General features: G+C 36.7%; 2 protein-coding genes and 1 pseudogene across 3 annotated transcripts in view; 2 read left to right on the forward strand and 1 right to left on the reverse strand.

The window, feature by feature from the left end:
- Positions 1 to 2,392: 2,392 nt before the first annotated feature.
- LOC132149636 (kinesin light chain-like) lies at positions 2,393 to 12,801 on the forward strand. 2 transcript variants are annotated; one of them, XM_059559030.1, is made up of 14 exons: positions 2,393 to 3,129; positions 3,245 to 3,340; positions 5,456 to 5,686; positions 5,761 to 5,783; positions 5,854 to 6,065; positions 6,146 to 6,359; positions 6,609 to 6,696; positions 7,043 to 7,144; positions 7,452 to 7,625; positions 7,947 to 8,031; positions 8,468 to 8,520; positions 8,600 to 8,667; positions 9,323 to 9,431; positions 12,318 to 12,801. In XM_059559030.1, the coding sequence occupies exons 1-14, from the start codon at positions 2,734 to 2,736 to the stop codon at positions 12,474 to 12,476; spliced, it is 2,010 nt and encodes a 669-aa protein (XP_059415013.1). In that variant the 5' UTR covers positions 2,393 to 2,733; the 3' UTR covers positions 12,477 to 12,801. The 2 variants fall into 2 exon arrangements, with proteins under 2 accessions (XP_059415013.1, XP_059415014.1); XM_059559031.1 differs by having other exon boundaries at positions 2,394 to 3,129; positions 8,468 to 8,511.
- Positions 12,802 to 13,773: 972 nt separating this feature from the next.
- LOC132149758 (E3 ubiquitin-protein ligase TRIM35-like) lies at positions 13,774 to 19,084 on the forward strand (annotated as a pseudogene).
- A 1,343-nt stretch (positions 19,085 to 20,427) lies between these two features.
- The window catches only part of LOC132149659 (jupiter microtubule associated homolog 1-like), a 12,870-nt gene continuing 11,616 nt past the window's right edge, over positions 20,428 to 21,681 (reverse strand). The window contains exon 5 of the mRNA XM_059559056.1: positions 20,428 to 20,917. Coding sequence (XP_059415039.1) covers positions 20,802 to 20,917 — 116 coding nt within the window. The 3' untranslated portion in view covers positions 20,428 to 20,801. The remainder of the gene's footprint in view (positions 20,918 to 21,681) is intronic.

The raw sequence follows: 21,681 nt of genomic DNA on the forward strand, positions 1-21,681 counted from the left end.
CAGGCTCAACACGTCAGATCAAGATGAGCGTGCCCGAAGTTGTGTCACATCTACAGAGGATTTCACGGCGCTGATCCATTCTGCAGTACTCGATTTTTTTTTCCGGTGTGACAAAGTGAACTGGAAAAAACACCCCACGCCGAATGGACCAAATGGACAGCTGTCCACAGAGTAAGTGATTATTTTAATCATGACGCATGTATAGATCGACCCATATTATAGCTGTATTCACATAGAGTTGATGTTTTCACAGGCAATATAGGTTATATAGGAAAAGAAATAAAAGACAACTTACATGTGCACTTTGTTCTTCCTGTGTTTTCAAAGTAGTCCTCTGGTGCAAAATGTTCTTCGCAAACACGATACTGCTTTATTTTGTTGAGAGGCGTTGAACTACAGATCTCCAGAGCTGCTAGCCATTTATTTCTCAGTTCCACATTAGGTGGAATTCTGTGAAACATTACATTCGTGTATGTCCTTTGCTTGTTCTCACAACCTTTTGCTATGCAGGTAATAACCATGTTTGCTGTAACTTCTCAAAATAAATCATCCAAAAGCGAAGACACTCAGTGCAGGTCACGCCGGTATGTTCTTCTTCTTCTGTTTTTTTGACGCATTGCACGCCGGTATGTTGACGGAAGTCGTGGGATTTCATGTGTTGCGTGATATCTCTGCGCCGAAGTAGCAGTGCTTCGCCTGTGCTTCCCCATAATATAGTCCCAAGTCAATATCTGCCTAGGAAATCGCCTAGTGTTAATCTGGATCGCTATTTGTACTCGTTGTGAATACGCAGGCCACAAGAAGTAATTAGGTGGGTTTTTTTTTTGATCACTTTTACTCAGGCCATGCTAGCTGGCAACAAAGGATTCCATTCATTGTGCTAAGCTAAGCTAACGCCGACCCAGTCAAACTAAAACAATGCATGCACTGACACAAAAATGCATTTGCCCACCTATCTAAATGTAGGAAATAATGTGAATAAGCCCTATTTCAAAAAACGGTGGAGTGTTCCTTTAAGATACATTATGGGAATGCTTGGCGAAAGAGATTTTTTAGAGCGTTTTTAATCTAGATTTAAACAGAGAGAGTGTGTCTGAACCCCGAACATTATCAGGAAGGCTATTCCAGAGTTTGGGAGCCAAATGTGAGAAAGCTCTACCTCCTTTAGTGGACTTTGCTATCCTAGGAACTACCAAAAGTCCCGCGTTTTGTGACCTTAGGGTGCGTGATGGGTTGTAGCGTGGTAGAAGGCTAGTTAGGTACGCAGGAGCTAAACCATTTAGGGCCTTATAGGTAAGTAATGATAATTTGTAACTGATACAGAACTTAATAGGTAGCCAGTGCAGAGACTGTAAAATTGGGGTAATATGATCATATTTTCTTGACCTGGTAAGGACTCTAGCTGCTGCATTTTGGACTACCTGTAGCTTATTTATTGATGAAGCAGGACAACCACCTAGAAGTCCATTACAATAGTCCAGTCTAGAGGTCATGAATGCATGAACTAGCTTTTCTGCATCAGAAACAGACAACATGTTTCGTAGCTTGGCAATGTTTCTAAGATGGAAGAATGCAGTTTTTGTAACATGGGAAATATGATTTTCAAAAGACAAATTGCTGTCTAATATAACACCCAGATTTCTGACTGTAGAAGAAGTAACAGTACATCCGTCTAGTTGCAGATTGTAATCTACAAGATTCTGTGTAGTGTTTTTTGGTCCAGTAATTAATATCTCTGTCTTATCCGAATTTAATTGGAGAAAATTATTGGTCATCCAATCTTTTACATTTTTAACACACTCTGTTAGCTTAGATGATTTAGAGGTTTCATCTGGTCTCGTTGAGATATATAGCTGAGTATCATCAGCATAACAGTGGAAGCTAATTCCGTTCCGTATTTTCTTTAACACTGATGTCTGGAGTGTGACATTTGAACAGTTTAAACTGGATTTTGAGTAGATGTGAGTAAATCTGAACTATGACAGAGGAACAGTGAACATTCTTGCCATTCTTCTGGTGTGAGTGGTTTGCCCATCTTAGTATCTTACTATTCGATAGACAGTAAACTGCTGTCAAACTGCAATTGTTGTTTCCAATGTTTAATCCAAGTGGACAGTTAAAAATTCCCTAATTATCATTAACTTTAAAAGGACAGTAAAATGCATTCATCAGTTTCTTTCCATCCCTTCATCCTGTGTGTAATAATGTGTCAATCAGTTGAAAATATGGCTTTTTATGTTGAGTATGTTAGAGAATATATATATTTATATATATATATATATATATATATATAGTCTGAAATTAAAACCCTTATATAGTTACAGCATTAGGTCAGAGCTCAGTTTATCTTGTGATGCCATCACTTTAGATAGTTTCTGTCAGGACTCTTGACACTTGCGTTGAAGCTCTTTTAAGAAACTTCTGGCAAGGTGGATGGTTGAACTCTTTATTCTGGTTACAAAAATATTGATTTTCAAATATAATTACTGTATTAAGACATGTCATGTATCCATACTAATTTATTATAACAGAAGATGTCCGATGACAAATCTTCTTTAATATTTTAAATCACTATCCAGGGTCAAGCAAGGCAGACAAAGAGTTAACAAACATGAGATCCAAACAGGCAGTATGATAAAGAAGCAGAAACTCCTCCCTCTTACAGCACTTACCAGGAAGTGACTGTCAGGAAGTGAAAGTAAAGTTTAGATCACTGGAGCTCAAAGAGAGAAAATGGATTCACTGTCTGCAGATGATTTTTCTTGTCCCGTGTGTATTGAAATCTTCAAGGATCCTGTTGTTTTATCATGTAGTCACAGTGTCTGTAAAGAGTGTCTCCAACAGTTCTGGAGAACTAAAGAAACCCAGGAGTGTCCTGTCTGCAGGAGAAGATCCTCAAGAGATGATCCTCCATGTAATCGTGTTTTAAAAAACTTGTGTGAGACGCTCCTGAAGGAGAAGAAAGAGAAGTGTTCATCAGAGTCTGAGGAGCTCTGCAGTTTACACAGTGAGAAACTCAAACTCTTCTGTCTGGAGGACAAACAGCCGGTGTGTTTAGTGTGCTTTACTTCACAACAACATGACAATCATAAAGTCAGACCCATCAATGAAGTTGTGTCATCATATAAGGTGAGTCAGATTTATTTTCTGAGCTAAATTTCTCAGTACCATTTTGCTTATATATATTACATAGACATATTACATAAGTCTCCAGTGTTATATTGATTTTCAATATAAATTCCAGGAGGAGCTCAATACAGCACAGAAGTCTTTACAAGAGAAACTTGAACATGGAGAAACAATGAAAGGACAGTTTGAAGAAACAGTTCAACACATCAAGGTGAGCACTGATTCTTGACATTTCCAAATGTGACCTTTTTTAACTGGAAGACAGAACCGTCGAATGCACATATTTTAATTAAAATAGATGATACCACGGGGCCATTGAATGCTTGAATCTGATTGGCTGCCGAACGTTCTGAGGCGTGCAATTATTTTCTTGGAAACGTACGGCGGTGAATATAGTTCCAGGCAGCTCTTTTAACCGCATTACAGTTCCATATCACTTCGCATAGTTAACAGTAATAACGGTCACGCAGTTTGCACAAAAAGGTGTTGTCAGCGTTGCCCTAGCGATTTTATCAGTTAGCCTATATAGTGTAGCAACTTAAAGGTAGAGGCTACACATGACATTTCTCACCTAGCGAGGAGACATCGCTGTTTAGAGACGCAAAGAGCCTAATTCACACAAGCTCTCTCTCTCTCTCTGTGTGTCTCTGTCTCTCTTGCTCTCTTTCTAATAATTTAATTAATAACTGCATTAGAATGCTTTCAACATTTATGTTTTGGAACTAGCACAAGAGGCATTGGACGAGATGCGGAAGAAATAGTCCTACTCACATTAGCAATTTAAGTACAAAAACCGGACAAATCTCTTTAAATATATAATCAGATTGATGTCTTGAGGGGTGGTCACCATAGTATAAGCGGAATAATTGACGACGAGCTGTTGAATTATTAGAAAAATAATGCACTCCGCTGCGCGTAATGGTGCATCACTATCTCGGGTGTGCATTATTTTTCTAATAATTCAATGGCCCATCGTCAATTATTGCTTACATAATTATGTAAATTATCATTACATAGTTACATAAAGTAATTTACAACATAGTTTACTCTAACACTTTACAATAAGGTTCCATTAGTTATTGTTGGTTAATGTATTAACTAACATGAGCAAGCAATGAACAATATATGTATTACAGTATTTATTAATCTTTGTTAATGTTAGAGAAAATACAGCCGTTCATTGTTAGTTCATGTTAATTCACAGTACATTTGATTTTAATAATGCATTAGTAAATGTTGAAATTAACATGATAAAATGAAAATGTTAACTAATAAACCTTATTGTAAAGTGTTACGTTACCATTTACTTAAAATATATGGAATGAAATTTTTGAAATAAACATGGGAAAACGGATGGGAAAATGGGAAACGGATGAAAGATATTGATGACTGTTCACAAATGATTTCAGGGCAACAGTAACCATTGTAACAGAGTTATGTTTCTCTCACATTTTAAAATTGCTTAATTCATATTAAGAAGTTTATTTTGCATAATGGCAGTGCAAGGGGCAAATATAACCATTTGCGTAAACAAAGTTTCTGCTGTTGGTTGCTAGTTGGCAGGACTATGCACAAGCAGGAATCATATATTTGCTAGTAGCGTCCAACATTCACTATCATCATTTAAGAGCATGTAGATATACAGTATAATCATATTTATCAACTGTACTGACAATATGCATCTGAGAAAAACATGAGCGAAAAGATAAGATGTCTAAAGTAATGTTGCTGATTTGGTGAAAATATCTTATCTTACCACAAGGGTCTAATTTAATATTTTCACTTAAAAAAAGGGAAAATTTTTACTTTTACTCCACAAAATGCTGATGTGTCCACAGATACCTCATTAACAAATCAATATAAAAGCCTTTGATATTCAACATAATACAGTGTCATAGATGTCAAAGATCACTTTCCAGAGACACAAAACTAGATCAATTAATCTCAAAACAACTTTGACTGACTAAATCTCACAACGAGTGACGTCATTCATTAAAAGTGCTGAGATGAGATTTTTTGCCATATATGGTCAAGAGAAAAATTAAGGTGGGGGTCAACTTTCTCCAGAGTGACATCTTAAACCATCAAAGATAAAAGGAAAAAAATTATTTATCTAACCTTCATCAAGTAGTGATGTATATTTGTATATATGCACCCTGCTGTGTACAATGTGTATTTGTACCTGCTGACACTGAACATCTTCTGCTACAGTGTTAGTAAAGTTAAAGTAGTAGTTAACTAACCCACATTTACTCACTCGCTGTTCATGCTGCTTCAGAATCAGTCACGTCTTTGAGATGATTGAAGTGAATGTGTTTGATTTCAGTCTCAAGCTGATCACACAGAGCGTCAGATTAAACAGCAGTTTGAGACGCTTCATCAGTTTCTCAGAGATGAAGAAGAAGCTACAATCACTGCACTGAGAGAGGAAGAGGAGCAGAAGAAGCAGCTGATGAAGGAGAAGCTGGAGGAGATCAACTCACACATCTCAGCTCTTTCACACACAATCAAAGACATGGAGGAGATGATGAAAGACAGTGACGTCTGCTTTCTGAAGGTCTGATTTCAGATCATTGATTGATTGATTGATTGATTGAGTTGTTGATGATAAATTGTGTGTTTGTTCTGCAGAAGTTTCCAGTCTCGATGGAAAGGTGAGTGATCTTCTCTCTCTCTGCTTCTGATCCAAAGTCACTTCAGTTCTGATCCTGAATGTTCTTCCAGAGTCCAGATCTCATCACAGCCGGATCCACAGACTCCTTCTGGAGCTCTGATTCATGTGCCACGATACTTGGGAAACCTGCTCTTCAGAGTCTGGAAGAAGATGCAGGACATCGTCCAGAACAGTGAGTCTGGAGAAGATCTGTCTGTCCAGGACCCACTGAATGATCTCCTTCCCAATGATGAGGAGGAGCACATTCAAACAATGAAAGGAAGTATGTGAATGTCACCCTCAGATGTGCGATGCTGTCACTCCTGTTACACTAACCCTGCCTCTGACCTTTGACTTCTGCAGTGCAGCACCAAGACCAAGCTGGTCAGCAGGGCAGCAATGAGATCAGCACCCACCTCAGAATCCTTCATAACCTGGTGAAAGAGTACGCAGCTCAGGGCCGGTACGAGGTGGCGGTGCCGCTCTGCAGAAAGGCTCTGGAGGACCTGGAGAAAGCCTATGGACATGATCATCCCAACGTGGCCACCATGCTCAACATCCTGGCACTCATGTACAGGTGAGAGAAAGTCCTGATTCACTGGGTGGGGATGAGGAGCATGTATTTGTCATGATATGAAGAAATGCAACTTCACATTTTGGATTGACAATGTCTGTTGAATCAGCGGACTGGATTTTAGACCGCTGGATTTTAACATTTGGCTCAAGTGGAGTTGAAAGTGGCTTTTCCACTCAGAATTAAGAAACAGCAGAATCAATGACATGCATCTGAGTTATAGGATGAAATATCTCTGTTTGTCCGTTTCAGAGATCAGCGAAAATATAAAGTAGCTAATCGCTTGCTGATTGATGCTCTCTCCATCAGAGAAAAGACACTTGGGAAAGACCATCCTGCTGTAAGTGAAATAAATGTTGATTTGAGCAACTGATGGGAAGTTATGTAACATCTTTTATGTGTAGAAAATGGCAGCAAAAGAGATGCTAGTAAAATACATCTTATAAGATATTAGATAGCAAATACCATAAAATAACAAAGCAAAGGCTGGTGAAAGGATGCAAATTCTTTCAAAAGCATCTCAGATGTCTCAGTGGTTAATGAATTTGGAGAAATAGATTAATGTTAATTATGAATTATTGAGCACTAAAATACAAACTTCAAATGGCCAGCTGGATTTGCTCATGTACCATAAAGGTAAAATGTCATACTGTATCCCATCAAGATATTGTGTCATGGTGTTTCAGGTGGAAGCTACTCTCAATAATCTGGCTGTGCTGCACAGGAAACGAGGCCAATATAAGGAGGCTGAGCTATTGTGTAGACGAGCACTAGAGATCCGAGAGAAGGTCAGTGAAAGTCCTGTTGTCACATCGTACTGTATGTGAAATTCCGCATGTCAGTTTTACTTAAGTACCATATATATATATATATTTTTGGTTATTTGTAACTAAACTCTGTCTGGTTGAGTCAGACAAACCTAGACAAACCTTGACATAGAAAATGACTATTGCTTTGAGTGTGAAATATTTTAACATGTCTAATGAAATCTGATGCAAGAAACACAAGCGTAGAAAATACAGTTTGGAGTCATTATAGACAGACCACATGAATAAAGCGAAACTACTGACCTGTCTGTTTCTCTATGTCTTTCAGTTGTTGGGGAAAGATCATCCCGATGTGGTGAAGCAGTTGAATAATTTGGCCCTGGACTGTCAGAATCAGGGCAAGTATGAGGAGGTGGAGTGTTATTACCGCAGAGCTCTGAAGATTGATGAATGCAAACTAGGCCCAGAAGACCCCAGTGTGGCCAAAACCAAGAAAAACCTGGTTAGTTGATCTGCTGATCTGCTGGAGAATAATGTTAGATACTATAGACCGTATCAGACCACGTTAAAGAAAACTACAGATGTGTCACTGAGGAAATGAATATATGAATACTCCCACTAAAACGTGTGTTGTTTCTGTGGAATTGATGTGACTCTAAGTTGTGAGTTCTTGACCTCAAGGCAGTGTAGTTTTATATTTGTTCTCTTATCAAACATTGGTTGTTCTCCACACTTTTGAATCCATACCTGTCAAATCATGCTCACGTTCACTCCATTCACACTCCATGTATGAAGCAGTGAAATGTTCCTTGTCTCTGTGCAGGCATCCTGCCTTCTCAAACAAGGCAGATATAAAGAAGCTGAGATTCTGACCAGTTCTCATGAGAAGGAGTTTGGATTGGTGGACGGTGAGCTGTACATTTTTATTCATTTTTTATTTTGCGTTTTTTTTTTGGATGCTGCTGTAGCTTTTATATAAAACAAACTTCTTATTTGTTATAAAGTCTGTAATAAGACTGTTTTTTTTCTTCTCTTTAAATGTACTCTACTTTGCATACAGTATTGATCAGACTTTTTGATCAGTGTTAATTTCTGACATGTTTGACTGTTTGTACTCTATCTGTTCTGTTTGCAGACATATTGACATATTATGAGATGATATATTTGGATTGTCACATTCCTTTTGAAAACTGACTCAAACATAACTACTGTTCCCCTTGATTCATCTCTTTCTGACAGAGACAGATCTAGATTCAGTGGTAGCAGAGATCAATATAGGCAGTATTAGAGAGCCTACTGTCCCACAGCATGATGAGTAATGATGTTACTTGTATGTGTTTGCAGCTGAAAACAAACCCATCTGGATGCACGCTGAGGAAAGAGAGGAGGTGAGCAAGGTGTGTGTTGTGGATGAAACAAGTGTTTGTGTTTCTGCCCGTCTGTTGTCGCTCAAACTGTCTGTCTGCTGATATTCAGGGGGAACTCAGTGACAACACACTGTATGAAAAACAAGGCTGCGGCTACAAAGCCAGTAAAGTCGACAGGTAAGCTGCAGGAAAACATTGTTCTTAAAGCTGCCTGTATTTGATAAATGCCATAAATCAGACAGAGGCATATATTAATGATCACAAACCACCTGATGGAATATTGTCACATAGTCCTCACATCGTCAAACAGTGTTTTTAACCAGACACAGAGTACCATATTTTTCGGACTATAAGTCGCACATGAGTATAAGTCACATCAGTCCAAAAATACGTCATGACGAGGGAAAAAACATATATAAGTCGCACTGGACTATAAGTTGCATTCATTTAGAACCAAGAGAAAACATTACCGTCTCCAGCCGCTAGAGGGCGCTCTATGTCTTCAGTGTAGAAGCGCCATCTCGCGGCTGGAGACGGTAATGTTTTCTCTTGGTTCATTTCTCTCGGTTCATGTCAAATTAATTTTGATAAATAAGTGGTACCTGACTATAAGTCGCAGGACCAGCCAAACTATGAAAAAAAGTGCGACTTGTAGTCCGGAAAATACGGTACATGAAGAAGATGAATTTGTCGAAATGCCTCAACATCCTCAACAAAATCAAAAGAAATAAATCAAGAATTAAGCCTTTAAAATTTTGTTCCACTCCATTTGATTTAATATTTTCTCTTGGTTGTGTATCCTTCCTCACTGGATGTGTTGTTTTGTCTGTAGTCCAATCATAAATGTGACACTGAGGAATCTAGCAGCTCTGTACCGCAGACAGGGTAAGATAATGGCAGCAGAAATGCTGGAGGAATGTGCCACAAGATCCCACAAACAGGTATAGAACAGACTTCATTTGTCTTTTGTCTCGTGATTTTCCTCCTGCTTATTATTTAAAAAATACTTGCACCTCATAAGTGATCTGTAAGCCGAGCCTCATTCAGTGCACTATCAATAAAACTTGGGGGTTTTTTTAGTACGTGTTTTGATGATCATTTGTGTTTTTTCACTTGTCATAATCAGAATTTTTTACTAATATTTGTTACCCTAATTTCCTGCTGTGGAATTGGTAATTGTGAAATTTCTCTAAATGTCTCTAAAAAGTAGATGTCATAGCAATATTATATTTACAGAAGATATATATTTGATATATCGCTATCTTTAAATAAATCAGTCATATAAAGTTTTGCTCATGTGGCCCACTCATAATCGTGTTATATGATCATGATTACAATATTGACCAAAAGAATCGTGATTATGACTTTTGCCATAACCGAGCAGCCCTACCCAATGTTGTCCTACAACTGTATGAATTTCCTTCTTCCATTGAGCACAAAAAAATATATTTTGAAGAATGTTGGAAACCAGACAGTTAATGGATACCATCTTCATAGTATAGAAAACAAAAATGCTATGGATGCAGAGCCAGCGCCAGACCATACCTAACAGTGTGGCACGCAATCAGCAATAACTTGCAAAACAAGGCATAAAAACAACAAGTACAGTGCTAGCGTGCACACATAGGCTACAAATGGTAAAAACTGTCATCTCATTCCCGTATAAAGTGACGAAAATCACAAACTAATCAGTATTAGAACAATCAAGTTGCAACAAAAACAAAACAGATTGACAGTTATAAGCTGTTGACGTTCTAATAGCCACACTTCACATTTAAGCTTATGTAAATTAATTAAACGCATAACTTACCTTTTAAAAAAGCTGAAGGCGGCGCGTGTAGATTTGTAAATTTCGCCTCATTAGCCCTAATCTCCAAATTTGAGCCAACCGGTGTTTGCGTGATGTCAGATGGAGTAGGCGGTGCTGGATGAGAAGGCAGGGGGCTAATAAGGCTTTGCAGAAGCAGATCCGACGATCCCTTTTCTAATATACATATTTTACGCGATCAATAAAATGTTGTGAAAGGACTCAATGCTAGCATCCAGGGCCAAATGCTGGCCAAATGGGTGCCCTAAGCAGGATTGTATTGTTGTGCCCCCCTTCCACAAATATGATGAAAAAAAATCACTATGGGGTGAAAACAGAACTTAAAAATAAAGTTAATAAATTGATAAATTCTATTATTTACAAATTACAATTTTAGCTCTCGTCATTTACCTATGGCTATAACTTTGTTTCTAATTTATTTTATTGTCTCAAGCATTCAGAAATGACAAAAGATAGAAAATTAAGTAGTTTTACTATGATAAATCCATGGTTTATTTTTGTAAGTGTTGTGATGTCCACATGTTTTTGTTGAAGAAATTATAAAGGCTGTGTCATTTATAACGAAAAGGTGTCCAAAAATAAAAGATTAAGTGAATATTTGAATTAAATGTTTGGCCAATAGCCTAAACAAGGATTTGATCGTCATGTAAGTGTAGCAGCAGCAATTACCCTTTGGCTATGTTATACATAAATTGTTTATTTAGTATTATTGTTATTAACCAGTGTTATTAATCTTTATTACCTCATTGTTTTTATATAATGCATTTTAAGTTTTTTGTTTTTTTATAACCCTTGTTAAAACCATGGCAAATTTTTGTAAGGGAACCTGGAAAATCAGAAAGAATATTAGATGCGTTGATGGTTGTGAAATTATTTTCAACATTAAAACTCAAACACGTAAACAGCCAAAAAACAAAACAAAACAAAAACACAGGAATATGCCTGAAACGGGCCTCGTTTTTACCTAAATGATTTACAATTTATTTTAATAAACATTAAATGTATAAGGTGTGCATTATAGGTGACACCTAAATTAACACATTACAGTTGTTTATGACTGTAAATCTTTATCCTCAAATACTATTGAGCTTCAATGTTCCTGTAGCTCAAGTGGTAGAGCATTGCGTTAGCAAGCGCAAGGTTGGGGGTTCGAATCCCAGGGAACACATGTTAGGAGAAAATTGTTAGCTTGAATGCAATGTAAGTCACTTTGGATAAAAGCGTCTGCTAAATGCATAAATAAAATAAATATGCCAACCTCCCCATCTCTCTAATGAAGCCAATAAGGAAGTGACTAAAACTGTAATTCATTGACTGGCCACTTGAGGTTGGCTGCAAAAGGGAGTCAGTCCCATAGACTCCCCATGTTAAAATGCCCAACTTTACAGCAGGCAAAACATGTTTACAGCCTGGTGCAAAAAATGAGTTTGGTCTAAATAGCTAATTTTGCCCTTCATGACAACTGTGAGGGGGGTGAATTTTTTGGAACCAGAAACTGTTTGGTTGCCAACATTCTTAAAAACATCTTCTTTTGTGCTCAACAGAAGAAGAAAAAATCTTACAGGTTTGGAACTATGTAAGAGTGAGTAAATGATCAGATCATTTTGGGGTAAACTTTAAGATTTTAGTTTTCATTATTACTATTAAATTCACAAAAAGTATATTTATTAAAAATCATCAAGCTTGATGAAGAGCCTCAGAGGTGAATTACTGAATCTGATGGGTCAAGCAAGCAGCATGAGAGATTTCTGTGCTTGTTTCTGACAGCTGCTTTGTGAGGCTCATGTTTGTCATTCAGTAGCAGAAAAGCTGATCTGAGTTGTATAAAGCAAACATACTGTGTGAGAATGAGATGAAGGCTTATATAGATTCATTCTAATGCAATACACTCAAGCTAATGTGTTGTAAATACTGTAGGGCAAACTAAAGTGTGTTTAATTGTGTCACTTTTAAATGTGAGTGTGTGGGATGTGTATTGAGTCTGTGTGTGTTTGTGCAGGATGGCAGTGGAGAATTGAATCGCAGCGACTCAGTTGGACGGCTCAGAACTGTGTTGAGCAAGCGCAGTAAAATGCTGGTGAAGAGACTACAGGACGGCAAACCCCCACAGATGCACAAACCCGAGTTCAAGCAAATACAACAAGAACACACAAAGTAATACACAGTGTAGAACATTGTGGCCAAAACTTAACCCTTATAATTGTTACAGCAAATCCTGATCTGATCTGATCTAATGGGACAGAATCTACCTGAGGCTTCCTGTAAAACACCCTAAGCAACTGACAAAATGTAATCTCGCTGCTGGTTAGGACAGATCCATGTTAAATAGTTGTGCTTTCTAATGTTTTATACTGATTTATTTTGGGCTGCACTGTCATCTCTTAGTGTAATTAGACAATCTCAGCTTGTGATAATGGCAAATACTTTATGATAATGAGTGTAGTCTGACCCAATCCTTAAAAGAAAACATTTAGTATTACAAAGATTTTATTAGCCATTATTTCTGTTTGACGGTGTCAGTGGAAGTTTTGTAAGTTTTAGTTAATTTTGGTGACAAATTACTCACACACGTTAGTGTCATGACACACAAATCACCACAAACTTACAATGACACACATTTGAGCTTTGAAGACATTTTTATTTTAGTTGTCATTTTCATTGTATGTTTCTTCTCTAGAAAATGAAAGCATGACACCTCACTGCTCACCTCACTGATTTTAACTCAATAGGAGTTAAAACCTGTACAAACTTAACTGCTCCACTCTTAACCAACCAGAACCTTCATATGAGACTTGTAAACTTTAAAAAAAAAAATCCATCCATCACCATTTTTTTTTTACATGCATACATTGCATAGTTAAAATCTATGCTGTCTTCTGTTTTAGCATGGACTTTTTGAGTATTTCCATTTGCAATGAATTCTTACTGTATACAGGCTGATCCTTCTTTGTATTAGTTGGCTGAGTAATTATGTAATTACTGATTGTAAAAGACCCCACAATCAGACTTCTAATGCAGATCAAACTACATGCATGATCAAATCAATCAGTTGCTTTAATAACTTTATTATCATAATGAATTTGACAATCACCAATAAAGCACAGTAAATATAACTCTCACAAATAAAGTGTCTTAAGACTTTTTATTATCATTATTTGTGCTTTCTCATTGTCCTTTACTGTCTTATCTGAGGTTTCTGCATTATACATGAGAGAATATCAAAGCGAGTTAATTCTGAATGCATTTTTTTTTTTATGAAATCTGAAGAAATTATGCTGTCTGACACTGTCTGCTGTTTTCCACACACACAAAGCTGATCAGAAACTCCACCCTCTTACAACACTTACCAGGAAGAAACTGACTTGTTTCTCTTTCTGTATTATTTACTCTGTATTCATTTTCTTGGCAAGATCAAAAATGAATCAGAAAATGAAGAAAAGTATGTTTCTAGACAGCAGATCTTTATGATTTTCATGGTTATTCATTTTTTAAACCATTAATCAGGAAGTGAAAGTAAAGTTTAGATCGCTGGAGCTCAAATGAGAAAAATGGATTCACTGTCTGCAGATGATTTTTCTTGTCCCGTGTGTATTGAAATCTACAAGGATCCTGTTGTTTTATCATGTAGTCACAGTTTCTGTAAAGAGTGTCTTCAACAGTTCTGGAGAACTAAAGAAACCCAGGAGTGTCCTGTCTGCAGGAGAAGATCCTCAAGAGATGATCCTCCATGTAATCGTGTTTTAAAAAACTTGTGTGAGACGCTCCTGAAGGAGAAGAAAGAGAAGTGTTCATCAGAGTCTGAGGAGCTCTGCAGTTTACACAGTGAGAAACTCAAACTCTTCTGTCTGGAGGACAAACAGCCGGTGTGTTTAGTGTGCAGAGACTCAGAGAAACACATCAATCACACATTCAGACCCATCGGGGAAGTTGTTCCAACATACAAGGTAAGACTAATTTAAACTTAATAATTAGAGGATTTAGCCATACAAATGTCTGATATTTGTGACACAAATATATGACACTATGTATCACATTCATGAACATACTACAAAAATCTCTAATGTCTTATAGATTTTCCTTTTAAATTTCAGGAGAATCTCAGTACAGCACTAAAGTCCTTACAAGGCAAAGTTACAGACAAAAAAAATATTGTAAGAGAGTTTGAGAAAACAGTTAAACACATTAAGGTGAGGAAACCAAACAACTTCATGATTTGTAAAGACATTTAATTAATATAAACTCACTCTGTCCAGAAAGTTGGCTGTTGCTGTAGAGGATGTGATTGTTTTTTCTACAGATGATTGAAGTGAATGTGTTTGATTTCAGTCTCAAGCTGATCACACAGAGCAGCAGATTATACAGCAGTTTGAGAAGCTTCATCAGTTTCTCAGAGATGAAGAAGAAGCTACAATCACTGCACTGAGAGAGGAAGAGGAGCAGAAGAAGCAGATGATGAAGGAGAAGCTGGAGGAGATCAACACACACATCTCAGCTCTTTCACACACAATCAAAGACATGGAGGAGATGATGAAAGACAGTGACGTCTGCTTTCTGAAGGTCTGATTTAAGATGATTGATTGATTGATTGATTGATTGATTGATTGAGTTGTTGATGATAAATTGTGTGTTTGTTCTGCAGAAGTTTCCAGTCTCGATGGAAAGGTGAGTGATCTGCTGCTGTCTCTGCTGTCTCTGCTTCTGATCCAGAGTCACTTCAGTTCTGATCCTGAATGTTCTTCCAGAGTCCAGATCTCATCACAGCCGGATCCACAGACTCCTTCTGGAGCTCTGATTCATGTGCCACGATACTTGGGCAACCTGCTCTTCAGAGTCTGGAAGAAGATGCAGGACATCGTCCAGAACAGTGAGTCTGTGAAGATCTGAGCTCTTACACACACACACACACACACACACACGCTGGAAATGATGCATGGGGGAGGATTTTCAGATTTTTGCATTATGTGCATTACAGAGGCATGGGAGGCAGTGTCTCCTCAAAAAATGCAGAAAATAATAGATATTACAAAAATAAAACGATGCAATTGTTACTAAATGTGACATTAAAAGTGTAAAAGTCATTCATTTTTATAAAGTAACAATCCCCAACAGCGACACCCACAGCTACAGTTACAGCGGAGACATGCCTACATCACACTATGTTTGGATATAATTGGTTAAATCATTGTGCCATAAATCCTGCCTCTTGTTTTTACACAATACTCAGATAAACATCACATCAATGCTTTTCATGTCACGTCAAAATCAAACTTGAAATGTAAGTAAATTAATTGATTCATCATTAAGACTTCCGGAAGGATGTATTAAACTAGACAAAGGATGTACTGCTCAGATAAATTAGCAAATTTTACTATACCAATATTTTTTAATTGCCTGTTAAAGTGTTATATATGAACTTTACACAGCACACTGATTCTTTAATAATAAATTTGTGCACAAACACAAATACTGCCCCAAGGAAATATTGATTTTATTAACTTTTTACTTGTTCCAATATTTTAAATTAGCCTTTGAGATTAGCTCTATTGCATGGCCAAAAAAAAAAAAACTTACTGTCAGACTCTGTATTAGCTGGCTAGCCAGGTAAGTTTCAGTTTAGTTTTCACCAATCCTGGATTTTAGGTACTATGTGGCTTGGCTTCTAGCCAAGATCATGTAATATAAATAAGCTGTAGTATCAAAAGATTTAAAGTGGGGGTACAATGGTGTTTCGTGTATTCAGAGTTGTTCACAGTGTTAAAAAGATGGATTCTCATGCTAAACATGGCCAAAGTTGTAAAAAATAATTTACAAGAATGACTGTGGGTTGGTACAAGTTTTGGCTGTTTTTTTCGATCATGGATCTAATGACATAGACAAGAGCAGAACTCCTTATAAGAGCATTTCTGTCGGAAAAGCGTGCCCATGCCCATGTTGGCCAGAGGAGAGCGAGACCGCGCACATCAATGCGATATTTGTATTTAACTATCTATCATCACGCTACACATAATGAGTATTTAAACAAAAGACACAAGAAATCAGTTACAAACTTAAATTTTATACTGTAAGACACATTTTGAGCCTTTTTTTTAGTAAAATGAATCCATAAAACAAAAAAAATTAGTCCAAGTATTTTATAGACAAATTTTCTTTTTCTTTGTTTTACTTTCAGACAAATCTAGTCATTTTTTCACCAGAACAAACAGTAACTAAAACTAAATTTTAAAGTTAAAATGAATATGAATAATGTCAGCTTTAATTAGAGGTGAACTATAGCGTTTGGACAAATATGTTTATATTAGTAAGGAATAGTTTACCCCAAAATGAAAATTATCCTTTAATTTATTCACCCTCAAGCCATCCTAGTTGTACAGGACTTTCTACTTTCAGTCGGACACAATCAGAGTTATATTAAATAATATCCAATATTCAATATAACTTTAAAGCTCTAAAAAGCACATCCATCCATCATAAATATAATCCATACGACCCCAGGGGGTTAATAAACCTCGTATGGATGTCTTTTATGATGGATGGATGTGCTTTTTATAGCTTTAAAAACTCTGCCACTATTCAATACCATTACAAAGCTGGGAATAGCCATGATATTATTTAATGCAACTCTGATTGTGTCCGGATGAAAGAAGAAAGTCCCATACAACTACGATGGCTCGAGGGTGAATCAATTATGGGATAATTTTCATTTTGGAGTTAACTATTAATTTAATATACTGAACATTTGGAAAACCAGGACAGCATGATCAAGAGCAAGATTAAGAATATTTTATACCAGATCTAAATTTTTCCAGAGCCCTTTACTGCAGCTGTCAGCAGGTTTAGTAACTCATCAAGTACCCCTCTTGGAAGGAAGAGCTCCATTGAGCAAGTTGATCCATAAGAAATCCATCTTCTTAAGTGCAAGTCAAATTTTTTTTTGAGAAAGCCAAGAGAAGGACAGCATTACCACCAGTCATGAATGTCAGAAGTTCCTCAAATGGTTTTTCTGCTAAGAACATTATAAAACATCAATCCCCCGTTTCACAAACAAAACAAGATTTAAGCCTGGTCCTGGACTAAATGTTAAGAGTGGTTTTAACTGAAAGCAACTTGCATTGCCAGCTCTTAAAACATGTCAGTGTCATTCTTTTGTCTCAAGATGCACAACAGTGATATTTTGTTTATGCATTAAAGAGTAATGCATGGCTATTAGTTTTAGCAAAATCCAACCATTGTTTAGGAGTTGGACTCTTGACATTCCTTTAAGGACAACTGTGGTTTCCGGGGAGGTCAAAAGACACACTTCTCTAATGAAAGGACCACCTGTGTTTCTTTGGCAACTAAAGGAAATAAGAAAATGTAATTGTGCACTTGTATTTTCATTAACTAATTCAGAAATAACATATCTTACTTCAGGCAGTTAAATATTCAATTATAAGAATGTGTGTGACTGTGACTTAATGCAAAACTTTGCAAAATGAATAAGAATACATTGTAATTGTATATTGTATTTCACTATTTTACCTTCAAGAAAAAAAGAAAAAAAAGAAAAAAGATAAATATATATATATATATATATATACACACACACACACACTCACACACACCCTACCATATTGCAACGCCTCAAAGCGGTCAATACAACACAGCCAATAATAACTTAAAGAGGTTGCCACCGTTTAGTAAACTGTGACTAGCTTTGGCTCTTCCTGCTGACTTGAATGGTTATGTTTCCTGTTTGTCAGATTATAGCCTTTCATTTTTAACCATAAATGTGCATGCTGTTTTCTGATGTTCACTGTTTTCGTGTCTTTTCCCCATGTCACTTAAAATGTTTCCGTTTTGAATGGTTGTTACCAAGGCGAGACACATGAGGAAAAAATAAATGATCAGATGAGGGACTATATTCTGTCATAAATCACATACCATTCATTGCTGAACTTTCTACCGTCCATTACTGGAGATTTAATTAAATTACTGGTTGATATGTCCTGATTTCAGTAATGTCTATACGCTTTTGGTACGTGAATTAGATCTTGTTCAGACACTGGAATTGATGCAAGGGGGAAGATTTACAGATTTTAGCATTAAGTGTATAATTAAAGGGGCTGTTGATTGTGTCTCATCAGCTCCTGTGGTTCTGGATCCAAACACGGCTCATCCAGATCGCATCATTTCTGAAGATCTGACCAGTGTGGAATACAGAATACATTGTGGAGACACTGAGCGTCTTCCTGATAATCCAGAGAGATTTGATGATTGTTACTGGGGTTTAACTCAGGAACACACTGCTGGGATGTGGAGGTTAAAGAGAGTCTGTCCTGGAGTATTGGAGTAACTACAGCATCAAACCAGAAGAAGGGACGGGATTTCTATAACACTGATGTCTCGAGTGTGCAATATGATCAGTATGGACTTTATGAACGGTCTGGTTTTAATATTAAACAATATCTTGAGCGTGTGAGACTGTATTTTTGTAATCCGAGCGAGAGGACATGTAAACACTTCATCGGATTGAAAACCGAAACTGGAAAGTACTGCGCATGCGCAGTGTCGTCGAAATAGCGTAATGACGTATGACGCGCGGAACGAGGTGTTCCTCCTGGTGAATAAAGTGTCATAAATAATTGTCCTGTCATCTTAAAGCTCTCTTTTCACTCAGCGTATTTGAAGTGGAACACGACCACGTCCCACCAGTCCTTGTTTAAGACTCCCATCAACATTTACCTAAATGTATTTGAGAATCAGAATGTGAGACAGCTCATTGTCTAAGTTTTTGAATATTTGAAAGTGACAGGCTTGACGCGTCAAGAATTTCATTTTAAAACGCATTTTATTTTATCTGTCTCTCCCATACACTCATTTCAGTATTACTCAGTGTTGAGGGTAATGCATTACAAGTAACGCGAGTTACGTAATCAGATTACTTTTTTCAAGTAACTAGTAAAGTAACGCATTACTTTTTAATTTACAAGAAAATATCTGAGTTACTTTTTCAAAAAAGTAACGCCAGTTACTTTGTATTCCCATTTTTTGACTGACAAGCCTCCTGTCAGAAATCGGAAGTATGGAGGCATTGTGTGCGCTGTGTGAACATGTTACTGTAGTTCTAGACTAAATGTGAATGTGCATTAATTCATCCCACTCACAAAAAAAACAAAAAACAAAACAGATTTAGTATTCATCAAAATTAATCAAAACAGTGAAATGCAAACTCAGAATATGACGCAAACCTGCAATAACTAAATATATTAAATAACACAAATGTATCTATTCCCATTTTATTAACAATGTCTTTGCTGCTGACCTTTAATGATCCAGTTCAACCATACTAATAATTAAAAAATGATTTAGATAAACTAACAATTGCTGAAGAGTGTTGAACCTTCTTCTCCTGTGTTCTACTGTACAGACGTGAATTTACTTTTCCTTCAGCCTGAGGTTTATTCATTACACTTTTTGGTGTGAAAGGGCTTTTACATTTGCTATAAGTAGAACTTCTTATATTAAAAACAATCAAGCCCTGCTCATATTTAAAAAGTAACGTGAAAGTAACGCAAAAGTAATGTAACACATTATTTTCCATAAAAAGTAACTAAGTAACGTATTTAGTTACTTTTTTAGGGAGTAACGCAATATTGTAAGGCATTACTTTTAAAAGTAACTTTCCCCAACACTGGTATTACTTACATTTTATATACTTTTTCTATTACTGGTTTTAATGTTGCTGAAAGTGTTGTCTTCCCAAGTTAGAAATAAAGTTTTTTAGTCACATCATATTGTGTCTATTAATGGTCCTGTTTATTTTAATGGTTCACCATCACTTCCTCTTCCGTTTCCTATGACATGATACACTGAAGAAAATGTGCACAGACTGAAAAATTTTCCTGCATGAATTGTGAGGGATTGTGTGGAAATGTCTAGCTAGTGTGGACTTTGTTTAATGTGGAAACGGATGACTGTTTAACAAGAATGCCAACACTTTCTGTACTTTCGTTTCCAAGTAACAACTGATGAAAAAGTTACAAAATGCATGTTACATGAATAATAAAAATTGATTAAAATTGATTTAATAATTGATTTGACAATAGCATTCCAATCAAACACAAACACAGTGAAATTCATATCAATCTTTATTTGTACTTAGAAATTTTGCGCAACAAATCTTTTTTTTTTTGTCCTTTTTCCTTTAATGATTTACACCAGGGCAGATTAAAAGTCGATCTGAATCTCTCATGCCATTATTCCTGCAGGAGCGGCTGAAACGGACCTCTCACATAAAGTGCTTCTGTCAACGATCGCTTCTCTCTCTCTCTCTTGTTTTTTTTTTTTTTTTTTGCAATAGAAAAAATGAAAAGACAGCTGAGGAAAAAAATTTCCATGGCTCACGAGAAGAGTGAAGGAGGGGGAATTCCTTTAAAAAAAAAAAAAAAAAAAAAACCTGGGTGAAAAAGACTGAAAGAGCAGAGAAAGTTCAGTGAAGGCGGTCTCAGCCCAGGATCAGACTGGATTTGCCACCAGGTGGGTTCCTCCGGCCGGAGGGGAGGGCAGCAGCCGACGGGGCAGCAGGCTGTGCGCTTTCCTCCTTCTGCTCCACGACCTCCTCTGGAAAACACACACAGATACTAGTGACCTACTCCACAGACGCCAACAGCACTGTGTGCAAGCACGCTTGCATTAACATTGTTTGAAACAGAGGTGCCCAAACTTTACAAAGTGACAAAAATCAAACCTGAAGGCTGTGGGTCAAAGTTGAATGCACTATAAAATACATTAAATAAAAAAAATTATAATTAAGATTTTTGTTTAAACAAACTCACATATATTGTTTTTTACATGCAAAAAAAAAAGTCAGATATGCTTTGATGGCATGCCTGTTTTTTTTTTTTTTGGTTCAAACTAATTAATAATAAATAAAAACAAATAAATAACCCTAAATAACCATATGCATGCTTCTAAACTATAGTATTCTGCTAAATATTCCTGTCGGATGCAACACTGATAAGACAATATGATCCACATGAGTTGAAGACGAAGTGAGTGAACATGGTTTCTAAATTATTAACTGCATGAAACCATTCAAAGGACTTCTAAAAAGACACGGAAACAATGTTTCCTATTCAGTCTGTTGATCATTTTGTATATTATTTGGTCTGAGCAGTTCACAGTAATTTTAATACATTTCATAGTTTGATTTTAAGACGTGTTTGACCTTTTGACCTCTCAGCCCTAAGATGGATAGTTCACCCAAAGATGGAAATTCGGTCTTCCTTTACTCACACACAAAAAATTCCAAACAGCCATCGACTAGTTTTATCAACAACATTCTTCAAAATATGATCTTTTCTGCTCTTCAGTGCCATCAGTGA

This window comes from Carassius carassius, chromosome 9 (assembly GCF_963082965.1).
Source record: "Carassius carassius chromosome 9, fCarCar2.1, whole genome shotgun sequence".
NCBI classification, from domain to species: domain Eukaryota; kingdom Metazoa; phylum Chordata; class Actinopteri; order Cypriniformes; family Cyprinidae; genus Carassius; species Carassius carassius.

Bases quoted from the DNA above. Each gene is read 5' to 3' on its own strand.
- LOC132149636 (XM_059559030.1), top strand. From the start codon at position 2,734: ATGGATTCACTGTCTGCAGATGATTTTTCTTGTCCCGTGTGTATTGAA. The intron at 3,341-5,455 runs GTGAGCACTGAT...GTTTGATTTCAG, and splicing joins AAACAGTTCAACACATCAAG to TCTCAAGCTGATCACACAGA. The intron at 5,687-5,760 runs GTCTGATTTCAG...TTTGTTCTGCAG, and splicing joins GTGACGTCTGCTTTCTGAAG to AAGTTTCCAGTCTCGATGGA.